The sequence below is a fragment of the Leptinotarsa decemlineata genome, unplaced genomic scaffold (assembly GCF_025532065.1).
Source record: "Leptinotarsa decemlineata unplaced genomic scaffold, Ldec_3_MD MMD2_P_RNA_scaffold_5, whole genome shotgun sequence".
NCBI classification, from domain to species: Eukaryota; Metazoa; Arthropoda; class Insecta; order Coleoptera; family Chrysomelidae; genus Leptinotarsa; species Leptinotarsa decemlineata.
Window position 1 is genome coordinate 14,530,790 of NW_027412532.1, and position 13,642 is coordinate 14,544,431.

At 34.2% G+C, this 13,642-nt stretch overlaps 1 protein-coding gene across 3 annotated transcripts in view; it reads left to right on the top strand.

The window, feature by feature from the left end:
• Dora (zinc finger SWIM domain-containing dorado) overlaps positions 1 to 13,642 on the top strand; it is a 121,085-nt gene that overhangs the window by 71,739 nt on the left and 35,704 nt on the right. For all 3 annotated transcript variants that reach the window (XM_074169598.1, XM_074169597.1, XM_074169599.1), the window contains exons 3-6: positions 2,694 to 2,854; positions 7,338 to 7,648; positions 10,727 to 11,138; positions 13,201 to 13,482. In XM_074169598.1, the coding sequence (XP_074025699.1) occupies positions 2,694 to 2,854; positions 7,338 to 7,648; positions 10,727 to 11,138; positions 13,201 to 13,482 (1,166 nt within the window). The remainder of the gene's footprint in view (positions 1 to 2,693; positions 2,855 to 7,337; positions 7,649 to 10,726; positions 11,139 to 13,200; positions 13,483 to 13,642) is intronic.

A 13,642-nucleotide genomic window follows, 5' to 3' on the forward strand; every position in this document is an offset into this window, starting at 1 on the left:
CTCATTTGTGTTTCAAAACCATATTTGAAATGAGCATTAATTGTTGAGTAATAAGAAATTTTTTGAAATGGAATATCTTATTACCTCTGTTATCTATAATATAATAAACTATAATGGATATTACATACGTGCCTCGAGTAAAATTTTCTTTGCCGACCTGAATAAATTTTCTGATTGGTTTACCGATTTTGAGTATTTAGTAGTCATATGAAGAACTGAGTTTTACATTTATTCAAAAGAAAACTACTCTAGGTAAATGTAATAACAAGTTTGATGTTCGAATCATCAAACATAGATGTCACGCACTTTGCGACCCCTCTGAATGAAATGAAAATTGTGACCCTGGAGAAAAATATTGATAACTTTCCCAGTCGTTTACTTACACTACTGACACACTGTTTCTATCGAATTTCACTAAAAATTGTCGAATTCTATGGTTTCTGAGTTTTTACATAAAAAAACTAGATTATCATCCCTTGAAAAAAGAAGCATTTACAAAACTCATAATTATAACTGAAATATGATTCAAATATAATGATGGATAAATCGTCCGATTGCTGAAATACTGTAAATGATCCATTCACAGTGGCGGCACATAAATATCAATGTGGGCAGTATTTATCTTTTCTTTTCTCCTCGAATCAGCATACTTGTCAAAGAAATAATTTATTGTTAAACAATAGATGAAAAGATTTGCACGATTCGAAGTATATCAACATTAATTTATAATATTACAAAACTGCTCCTTTTTATACTATAACAATTTTCAATTGAAGGTGATTCATTAGCAACGTCGCACTTGAAGTGACCAACGGATAATTCTCTTACCAACTCTGCAGACGCGTACCAAAATAATATTTTTATTTATTTAAACACATAGGTAGTCACGTAAAAATTGTTATAGTTGGTGGCGCTACCTGGTGTCAATGGTAAAACTGATTACATTTTCTTATTATGCCTAATACAGTACTTCAAACAAAAAAAATCACAAAATAATTATTATGTCCCTTTTATATAGAAAGAGAACTACTAAGCATAGAAATAATTACCTATGTTATGCTTATGAAGTTTCTCTAATTTCTCTAATAGAGCGAAGATATCTCCGTCGCCATGAGACTATATTTTCCCTTTCTTTTAAGACAGATTTACGGGATCGTTTGGCATATATAAATTTTAAATCTTCTTTTATTATTTTCCTTAACTTCTCTTTGCCCATTTTTGGAATGATCATTATCCATTACCTTTGTCCTAATGGATTCGAGGGTTGGCGCTTTATACTCAAAAAAGAAAGAATGAATGGTATAGCGTACAAAATTTTTCTGGTACTCGTCCAATTCAATTTTTTTTCTACCACGACAATGTACCTATTTTTAGAGCTTGCACAATCCCAGTCACCTTTTTTTCACGTACAATGCGTTCAATTGTCGACACGGATATTCCCGTTAAAAATGAACACTGGGCTACAGCTTCCACTGTACGGAGTGTATTTTTTAAATTTTCGTACACTCTACAGATAATCTGTTTTTCTTCTAACGATATAAACTTCCGCTTTCTTTGTACATTACTTGGACTTGCTACGGCATCCATCTTAATACTATAAAAATAATAAAATTCAATCGTATTATTCAGCTATTTGTCAGTTGTTTACTTACCTCAAAAACTATTTTAAAGTTGATGTATTTTGAAAAACACTTTATTGTGAGATTTTCACTAGAACAGATTAAAAAATCCGCAACACGTGTTTCGCTGCACAGTAGCTTTTTCAAGCGTGTTCACTAACAAACTGAATTCTACATACATTGTGATTTATATGTACTTTTTGAAATATTACTATATACCCAGAAACTAATAATATTCTAGGAACTAATTAATGACAGTTACACCTGAGTTTAACGACTAGGTCAAATAATTATCTCACAATAAAGTGTGAATGTGATGAAAATCTATGCTAATGTATTTTGAAAAACAAGTATCGGCAAACTCTATCTTATATTTTGAAGTTAATAAATATAACGGTCTATTCAATAAATATAATAAAATATATTTAATAAATACAAAACAAAGTAACCTTCACAAGAAACAGAACACACTACGCCTATGCAGATAAGGACGCTTGATAATGAAGAAACACCGAATGACTAGTTATGGCATTTTAAGGACGCAAATATAATAGACCTGCGAAGTGTTGATCAGTTTACTGATGTTTCAAAGTATTTAACGAACTGGTTCACCTATTCGCTCGTACATCCTATCGATATGCAGAAGCTATCTTTTTACGGGGGACAAATTTTATAGAATCATCTTAAATTTCAATTATTTACAATGGCGATGCATAGTTAGACAATAAAAATGACCCCGGTAAGAATTTAGTTCTAACATTTAACATTGTTGCTGTTTGCTCTGTGTTCAATTTGTATGAGTTACCTTCAATTGAAAATTGTTATACTATAACATGAGTGAACACAATTCGAAATATGTCCTCATAGCATTGTTTACTTTGAGACTGAAGTCGTGTTTTCTAACATATACGTCTCGTTCCATTATATAGCTCGTATTACTCCGATTTTCATACTCATCGTTTGTCCATCATAAAGGTAGCAATAAACACACAAGAGTGTCCTAGTCGTAAGATATAATTATGAGTTCAGTGATATTATGGTAACCCTGTCAACAATTTCTTCTTCTCTGCATAGGTTTCCACCTGTCGGCCAGCGTCCAGCAACCTCCTCGGGGCGTCCACAACGTAGCCGTGACCTTCGACCGGAGGCGCATCTCCTCGTGCAACTGCACCTGCAACTCGACTGCTTACTGGTGCTCGCATGTCGTGGCCGTCTGTCTTACTCGAATCCATTGGGTAAGTGTGCGGGGGCGCGTATCGGGTTTCGATATCTGTTTTTTTTTTGAGATATTTTCATCACTGGTACCAGTGGAGTACTGGTATTGCTTTCGAGAGGGTTCCTGAGCTTCTTAGGGTGATATTATTCGTATATCGGACAATACCAAGCTTTATTAGAGCTCAGCTCAATGTTGATATCGTGCAATATAATTATTTGTATAATAATTATAATAATCTGTATAATTCAGTGTTCATATAGAAGTATTTGTTTCGAAAGAATTATTTTCTTTCGTGTAATTCAATGTTTATTTGAAAGTAGCTGTTTCAGGAGGACTTTCTTTCAGTTTGTGTCTGAAAGTTACTTCTTTGCATGATCTACACATTCATGTATAGGGTTTCAAATTGATTACTTCCTTCGTTTCTTTGGAAGATTCTCTCATCCCTTTTTTTTTGTATCAGATGGAGTAGTAGAAAGCCAAAAACTTTCTTTCCCAAAAAATTATTTGAAGCTTTCTAAAGCCCAAGATACAAATTTTAACTCATGTAAATAGTTGTATTCCTCAACAAACTTATGTCTAAATTGTCAAATATTAAATAAATATTATATGTCAAGTCTCAGGCTCACAGAACACATCAACTCATAAAGATTTAAAGTGGCTTTCAAAAACCTCTTCAAATCTTTCTAAAAATACTTATTTTCAAATTTATTGAAATATAATTGATGTATGTTCTTTTTTTTGATGTACAAAATTATACAGGGACGAAACTATTGCTTCAGGCCAAAAATTGTTGGGATTATATCCCTAATGAACCAAGTTTAATAGGGTAAAAGTTGTGTGAATCTTTAACTTCCAATGTGTTGCTAAGCAAGCGATTGTATAATAATTGGATTTGGCAAAGATCGTAGGCAGATGGATTTTCATTTTTGATTTACGAAAGTAAAATTTTCAAAATTATAGAATTGCACTCTTTTTGATTGATTGAACCAGAAAATGGAAATGATAGTAGGAACTTCAGGAATGTATTTCCAATGCCCAAATATATTTATATTACAATACCTAATGAAATTTGGAACAATTATGAAATACAAATCAATTCAGAGAACTAAGATTATAAAAAAAAAGGAAAGAAGAAAAAAATCACCTCAAAGGTGCTGCTTCGTTCCCTCCTGTTCATCCTGTTCATCCTGTTCATGTATTCATGCCACGTGCCACTATATGGGTGTCTGCAATATGCTGTGTAATGCCCGTTGTAAGTAGTCCCACTGTGATTTGAAAGTGCATACAGATTATAACGACAAGGAGCCACGTTATCTGCAACGTAATTGCTCATCATCTAAAGGAAAGTCAAAGGGAACATTCAATTCGCCTCTGAATCTTTCCGTTGGAGATAATTTTTTCAAATGAATTACTAAAATACGGGAAACTTATAGATTGATAAGGAGTTTGTACATTTTCTTCTTTGCTGGCACCCCGAATACATTGGTTTTTCATCTCCATCCAGAGTTTCCTCTCTTGTGAAGGAATCCAAGCAATGTGACAAACTCAATTAGCCAGTTCTTTATGGTATGGGAAGAGACAAATCCCAGAAAGGATCGAAGGTTACTGATTAGTGTTCACAGTGTTGCACTTCATAGTGGATTTCAATTGACCCAAATTGTAGAATTTATGTGAAATATTTCAATTTTATCAGGTTCTGATGTTTGTTCCATTTTAATCGGTTGAAAAAGTTTTAGTGTATATAATTGGTGTAAAACACTGTAAATAGTCCCTGGGCTTCATCTCTCATAATTTTTTAGAGAAATAATAAACATAATAAATGTAAGAATAAATTGAAAAACATTTGTCATTATCTTGAAGAGGTATAAATTACTGAAAATACATTTTCATTACTTTTGATACTTACTTCATACTTGGCACGCTGTCTGTCTAAGAAATGAGGTGAATTTTCTTTTCTCTCAAAGAATATTCATTTATTCTACAATTTCTATTTTGTCACCTTCAAAGTAGTCTCTCTCAGATATAATACACTTGTGCCAGCGTTTTTCCAATCCTTCGAAGCAGTTCTGATATGCACTGGGTATGTCCTTGAGCTATCTCAGTGATTCGGTTTTTATCTCCTTAATGGTCGCAAAACGCCGTCCTTTCATGGGTCTCTTCAACCTTGGGTAAAGCAAAAAGGCGTGGGGACCAAATCTGGTAAATACGGCGACTGAGACATGATTACGGTGTTGTTTTTAGTCAAAAAATTACGAAGTTGTTGAAAAAGTGAAGAAAATTGTTATGGAGAATTGTCGAATCATCACAAGAGAAGTTGCTGAGGATGTCGGCATATCGGTTGGATCATGTCATGTAATTTTTTCGGAAATTTTGGCATGAAGCGTTTGACAGCGAAGCTCGTTCCGAAATTGCTGAATTTTGACCAAAAAAACCGTCGCATGAGCATCGCTCAGGAATTGTTGAATGACGTCAATGGCGATCCAAATTTGCTTAAAAGGATCATAACCTGGTGACGAATCATGGGTATATGGTTACGACGTCGAAACCAAAGTACAATTGTCCCAATAGTAGAGCTCAGGAGAGCCAATACCAAGAGAAGCATACCAAGTTCGAACAATTGTCAAGGCTATGCTTGCTGTTTTCTTCAATTACCGTGGCGTAGTGTATCAGTAGTTCTTGCCACATGGTCATATGGTCATATAGGTAGTATTATCTTGAAGTTAGGCGCCACTTGAGAGAATAGATACGGAAAAAAATCCGGTATTGTGGAAAAACAATTCAAGGCTTTCCCATCACGATAATGCACGCTTTTCAAGCAATGATCAATTTTTTTCCATAGCAGAAAATCGCCGAACATACAAAACACTCCTAACTGTTATGTCTCTCAACAACAATCTAAATATGTTAAATAAACAGCTGAAAATATGAAGATATGTTAGATACGAGTGTATCAACATACCAAAATAAAAAAATGCTAATCGAATGTTAGGTTAGATTAGGTCCAAAGTGAGTGAGTCTATTTGACCCTACACCGCAACCCGCAAGGGTTTTTTGTGGCTCACACCTATTCACACTCGACCAAATAAAGCCAGCTTCTTAACGAAGCCGATTAGTTTGTATGGTCTTTCAGGTCAGATGGTAAGAGCACGGCTCTGCCGAACTCTAAAAACCTGATTCGGTCCCCAGCGGGGCAAGCACAAAGTATGTGCTCTGCTGTTTCATCATTTTCGAAATAGAGGCGACACACACTGTCTTCCGAAAGCCCGAGTCTCTGCGTATCATGATTCAAATGACAGTGACCTGTAAGAAGGCCTCTTAGACATCGTGATTCATCCTTACTGTAGTCCAACAACTGTTTGGTGTCAAGCTTCAAAGGGTTAGTAAATGCCTTGGAGTGGGCCAATCCTGAAAGATTCTGCCAGAATTCCATGAATCTTCTTGCCATTCAGGTGTTCAATCTTTATTTGGCAAAGCCTAAAGCGATGCCAATGATAGGTTTTGGTCCGATAAAGCACCCACCTTTCCAAGACAGCAGCCTCATTGCCTTCCAGCCAGTATGGCTAGGAATCCAGACCAGAAACAATTTGTCAAGTCTTCCTATTGAGGAAAGTCGTTTTTGGCAATTTGCTACCAATTTAGATGTTGCTCGGTAGCAGCCAAGAGCTTCCAACGCTGCTTGACTGTCCGAGAATATTTTTGAATGTTGTGTATAATCTTGTGGTGCTGGAGTGCCTTGCTGTTGAAGTGGACTGTATTTGTATCTTTATTTCTGTACTCCTATCGCTACCACTCGAATCTGTGCTGGTTCTGGTAATTGAAACTGCTGTTGCATATATTTAGTGAATGTATATTTTACGAAGTTACAAAAACAACATTTCTAACTATCGTTGTTTGACAATTTCTCTTCTTCTGTCATCATGACAGTTGTCATAAAACATGACAGGGGCGTATCATGTAGGAAATTCAACATTTTGTATGAGGTTGGATTCTTCCAATCTATCCGCACACAATTGAATAACGTAAATCCCCGCTTGAAATACAGTCGCATAGGTTCCTAGGCAGGTTGATATCTCTGTCCTGGGTCTGCGACTGAAAACACCTGCACCAGAACCGGAAGGTGTTTTCGATTCATCTGTGAACCAACAACTATCTGCTCTTAATATTTCCTTCTCCCGGAGGATCCAGTCCTCTCTTCGAATGTACTTATCCTGCGAAATTTGAACATTCACCTTATTTTTTGAACATTCCACGTAAATAAGTTTTTGTTTTTGAAATACATTCAAGGTAAACTCTAAGATATTTCAATTTGTGCAATTAACCTCTGACCTTTCTTGTGATTCATCACAAGAGACGGTTGGAATTGGAGGAAATGACTTTCAAACATAGTCTTTTATATCGCATATCAGTTGAAGCACTTCTTGATTCCCAGTAATATGAATATTTGGAGTAAAAAATTATTCTTTTTTTTTTCAACTTGCGGAATTAAAATAATTTCTTTTCAGCCCCACTTGGTAACGTTACGCGCCCCAGTATCGGAATCATTGTCACGCCTCCAGAGGGATCAGTTACAAAAATTCGCACAGTATCTGATCAGCGAACTACCGCAACAAATTCTCCCAACTGCTCAAAGACTTCTAGATGAACTTTTGGGATCTCAGCCGTCCGCCATCAACTCGGTATGCGGTGCTCCGGACCCGACAGCTGGAGCTTCTGCGAACGATCAAACCTCTTGGTACCTCGATGAAAAGACGTTGCACGATAACATAAAGAAAATACTGATTAAGTTTTGTGTTCCAGCACCTATAGTATTTAGGTAAGGTTTTCAGGGGGTTCATTCATTAACTATACAAACAAGTTATGGTAAAATTGAAATTCATATAATATTAAAAATGCTGATACTATATACCATGAAATGAAATAAAATGAAATGCTTTATTCAAATAGGTTACATCCTAATATACAACAATGATAATAATGTTAACATTAATATACATATAAACACAATAATAGAAAAAAAGGTCTACTGATATTTGTTAATAAGTAGTCGTACCTACGATAATTGAAAATTCTAAAAAAAAATACATAATAATTTGGTATCACCTTGATGGTCTCTTTAATGGTCTAATAGATATCTTTTGAACAGAATAAAACTGTTAGAAGACTTTACATTTTCAGGTAGACTGTTATACTTGATAAATCCTTTAAAAATTAATGTTTTAGTGTTGAATGTTTTTGTTTGATTATTTATATACAAATTATTTCTTATTCTAGTATTATATTGATGGATTTGATTATCAAAAATTACAAGTTTGTCAAAATATGAAGGTAGATGGTTATGCAACATTTTGTAAATATAGATCATCGTTAAATATGTAAGCCTACTTTCTATAAATAACCATTCTAGAGTATTCAACATTAAAAATATATGGGTACTCCTGTCACATCTCAAAATAATAATCATCGCGCGATTCTGTAGTTTTTGTAGTGTTCTCATTTTATTTAAATCACCTGTGAATAGAAGAGTGGGACAATATTCGAAATGTGGTTGTATAACGGTCTTACCAAAACAGTATTGAAAAATGCTTTATTTTTTGCGGAAAAGTGTCCTGACTTAAGTAAAGATATCAGTAGTGTTTTCGTTGTCTTATACACTTTAGCTTGTGGAGTCTATCACACAACTGTGAAAAGGGAGCGATCCAAAACCAGGTTTAGAGTCACCCTCAACACTTCCTACTGGAATCCTGTTGCACTAGAACTTTCGGTAGGCACGGTACACCACCTGTTTCTTTGTGCTCCACCCTCCCTTATGATTGAAGTAGAGTATTTGTAGTGTTTTCAAGCATACCCGTTCGTACCATTTTTGAACTGCAACACCATTTCTGAAATTATCTCATGATTCATTTTCTTAAGATATGAAAGTTAAATAATGTTTATTGGTAAATGAAAGATAACAACCACTTTTCTGTTAGAATTATGTCATTCACACTTAAAATTGGACTTTTTGCTTTTACTTCTGTAAACTTATGATTATGGAAACTCTTGAGTTGGGCAAAAATGAACACCCATGTTTTTTTTCAATTTCGCGATGATTATATTTTACAGTATAGAAACATATACAAAAAGTAAGTAATACAATTTATGAAATTATGAAACAACAACAAAAATTAACTGGCGCTCCGTGGCGACTTGATTGATTCCAGTGGCGCATTTGTTTTTTCAGCTGCAGGAAAACCTGGAAAAACCTGCAGCACCACATCTTCTGAAGATCTTGATCTGCCAATGTCCTCTCTTTCGTAAAACAAAATGTAGGATGTCTACAGAGGCTCCAATAAATTCGAAACATCGCGAAAACACTTTGTGACACGACTATCGTCAAACTTAAACCAGTCCGTTTTGTCTTTGACCAATGCGTAATAATGACATGATTCAACGCCAGAACCACAGTGAACAATGACTGCATAAAGATTATAATTGTGGTCTAGTAGATTGAAGTGTTCATTTATTTCTAACTTTCGTAAGAGTTTGGTGCATCCGTCAGAGGTTGAGTCATGTTTGAAGATCATCAGTGTTATTATTAGATTGACTGGTGCCTCAGCTATACTTGTTATCTTATAATACTCAGTTTGGCACATATTTGGCAATACAGTTGATCATCACCCGTTGAAAGTTCTATTTTCAGATGATTTAACAATAAGTTTTGCACGGACTGGTTATCAGTCATATTAAGAAACGGTAGTTGAAGTTCCAGAAAGTCACATACGGTTTTGCTACCTCTTGAACATGTACTACAAAGTAAGCTAGTGAGGATTTTTTCAGCAAAAGATCTACAAACACAAGACGAGATAGACTGTATGGAATCATTTAATCCAGAGCGGTCAGGAGTATTGATTCTGCTATGTTCATGTTCACAAGGAGTATTCAACAAGAACCCCAAAAATTCGGAATAATCCGAGTATCTAGTGGGCTTAAATACTCTAGGAAATCGGTTGATGGGAAAGGTGTTACATTCTTACGAAACTGCAGCTGCATGAACAGTTGCTTGAGTTTGGTGAATAAGTAGGAAACATTCTCGTTTTCGTTCATCGTTAAAACTTCGTTCTTGAAGGTCTTCGAATTATGTGATGGAGGAATGGTTCCAAAGACCGAAGCAGCATTAACATGTTGAATAGCAATACTAATTCTTTCTATCAAAAAAGAGGTCGAAAGGTAATCTTTCAATGCTTGGCCTGATCTCCTTCTAAGTTCATGAGAGAATTACAGAGACTCCAGGCTATAAACACCAAAAGTTTCAACCGCTACTGGATGGAACAGATTTTTTTTGCCAGACAATGCTGCAGTTCCAACAGACTTCGAACTTTCGACTAGATGGAAAGCCGCGACCGTGTCAACGCAAGTGAAGTCCCTTACCACAGGTTTACTGTATTTCCATGGTATGACAGACATACCATCTGGCCGTTTACCATTATCTCGACTGGTACCTAAGAGTTCCAGAATTGCAGGAACATCCACTGACACTATAGCTCGTTTCAATATGTAGCGATTAATACTAGTTTCATATAATATGCTATTATAAATTTACGAGATCCTTCACTTCAGGCAATGTACATATACATCTATTTATATATTCAAGAAATTTTTGTATAATTCGATACATTATTTGTTATCTATTTTGTAAATAATTTTCAACTTTGAATTTAATGCTGTTTTTATATTGTTTTTTATATTTGCACACTGATTTGTACCAACTGTTTATGACTTGTTACAAATGTATATTTATAGTATGATCAAATAAAAATCTATATATCTCATCTTTCTAATATTTTTAGATTTTCACTGTTTTTTAATTTTAAGTAATGTTGTTACCACCTGATTATTTTAGAATTTTTTCCAGCGATGTGAACTATTTGAGCACTGTAGCACCTCCAGCTGCAGCAGAATGGACCTCTCTATTAAGACCTCTTCGAGGCAGAGAACCAGAAGGAATGTGGAATTTGCTCAGTATCGTCCGCGAAATGTTCAAACGAAATGATAGAAACGCCATACCTCTACTGGAGATAATAACCGAAGAGTGTCTGGCATGTGAACAGATCTTGATTTGGTGGTTCAACACTAAAGTCGCTCTTCTTAGCGGGAATTCTGGATACGGTGGCAGCGGAGGCGGCAAACATAATAACGTGAACAGCAATACACATGCGTCGCAACACGCATGCTCGTCACTGTGCGATGAGGTCGTCGTATTGTGGAGATTGGCGGCTCTCAATCCAGGGCTGGCACCTTCTGAAAGAGATATGCTCCATAACCAGGTAACTTTTGAGATTCTATTCTTCAGATGTGCATGTTTAAATTAGAACTGTGTAATGGAATTGACTAATTCTTTCGTAAGCCTATTAATAATTGAAGGGGTTATATTTTTTTCCTATTAATAATCTTATCATTCCGATAGATCAGAGAAAACTTTTTCCTATTTGCAATTCATTTTTGGTAAAGGGGCATGGCTGCGATCATACTATGACGTGTGATTTTTAAAAGAAAAAGTTTGAAATTCAATCTCTTGGATTGCTTGAAAATCAGTAGATTCCAAAATTTGAAACATTCACTTAATGACCAAAGAGAAATTAATAATTAAAGTAAATAAGGTTGATGTAGTCACATTGTATTATTTTAGTACATATCCAGTTTGATGAATTGGAATAAAATTATTGGTCAATGAGTAAGTAGTAAAAGTAATTATGACCTAAATTATCAATGTATAAGAAGCACTAAGTAGGTAGAATTCAGTATTTTGAAACACCTGTTGTGTCTCTCAATAGAATTTCACATAAACACCTAATTCAAGAGAGTACCAGCCCTTGAATAAATTGATTATTATGAAATTCTCCACAAAAATAGACATCTGCTCCTTATTGAGTAAAAGTCATCATTTATCCAATATTCAAATCATATTCAATTCGTATGTTATATAAATTTGGAAATGATAGATAGACGTATACTCTATTGTCCAAGAAAATAAAATCGTATTGACAAAGCTTGTTAAAAAATTTGGTATGTATAGCACTTCAAAGAATAAAAGAAACGAAACAATTCAAAAACACAAATACCCAGTAACACAATTTGAGCAAAACTAAGTTCACATATGTAATAGATAAAATATAACAATAAAAAATAAAATTTATCTATGTTTGTAAACAAAATAGTTTGTATAGTCCCTTTCAAAAAATGTAAAAAACAAATATATACAATTTGAACATAAGTTCACATGTCATGGCAATAAAATAGGATATATCACAGTATAAAATATAATTTGAAGTATTCAATATAAACAACAAAAAACATATAATAAATAACAGCAAAGTTCCATTATAATATTCATCAAGATTGTGGTATGCTTTTGTTGCAAAGGCATCTTTAACAAAATTTCTGAACTTTTTATAGATTTTTTCCTTCCTAATTTCGTAAGGTATGTGATTATACAGCTTTTTACTTTCATAAATTAAAGAATACTTTGTTTGACTTGTTTTTGGAATAGGAAGTATTTTATTTTCTGTTACTTGCCAGGTTATGTAATTTATATGTTCCAGAGTTCCAAAAATATTATGTTTTTTGTAAATCAGGCAAACAGTTTCCAGTATGAAAATATAAATAACAGTGGGAATTTTTCCCACCTTACATAAGTATCTTACCACTCGCTTTTGCAAAACACACCCTGAATGAAAAAGTTGTTGACTGCAAAATCCCCAGAAAACAACACCATATCTCAGGTGGGACTCAATCAGGGAATGATATACCATTTTTGTTGTGGATGAACTCAGTTCATGTGTCAAGATTTATTGGTTTTCAAATTATATTTTCAGAATCAAATTAGAGACTTATGTAACAATATGTGACAATAATTTATTTGTTATAGAAACAAGTTACATATACCAAATTCTGTACATTCATAAATTTCTTAGGAAATAATATGAAACCTTCAAATTTCAATTTCTAATAATGAAGACAATTATGAAAAAAAAATACTTCTTTCAGATCCTTTCGTTTGAAAATCAATTAGGAACAAACAAATATTTCCTTACTCAAAAAATAGTTATTATGAAGTATTTGATTTTTTTTTATTTTTGATTTAAGGAAAACCTAATTATTGATAAGTGGTGATTGAAATTCTAACTCTATCAAAAAATATCAAAGACATCTATTACTTGATTTTTAGATATTTAGAATAATGTAATTTTTTACCATAACTTACTTCCAATTATTCTGTCACGATAATGTGGATGATAATAAAACCTCTTTTTCCTGCCGTAAAAACGCCTGCCTTCAGAGTGCATATTTGAAAGTTTACTCAATCCAATTTTTTTCGCTGTTTTTCAGTTCACCACATGGCACATGAAGATTTTAGAAAAAGTCAGTAAATGTCGCAACACGACTTCAAGTTCTACGTCGAACTATAACAAAAACTCAAGCTCACTAAAAATGGATTTAGAAGTGTTCACTGGTTTCAAACCAGCCATAGAGGCTTGCTACCTAGACTGGGATGACTATCCCATGCCTGGTATCACCTACACTCAGGACATAAACCCTATGTATCATTGCCCATTTACTTGTTTCCGACATGGTGCCGATAGTAGTCGAGGAGAAAGTCAGGTGACCCAAGTAAGTAAACAGTTAGTATTTATATTAACTAATGTGTATTATCTCTAACATTCCGATCTTTATATTTTTCTGTTAATTATAATTGAAAATCTGTTGTCGTTCATATTCAACAATAACCATCCAAAACCATTTAACAGTTTGTTACATGGCAAGTCTTCAC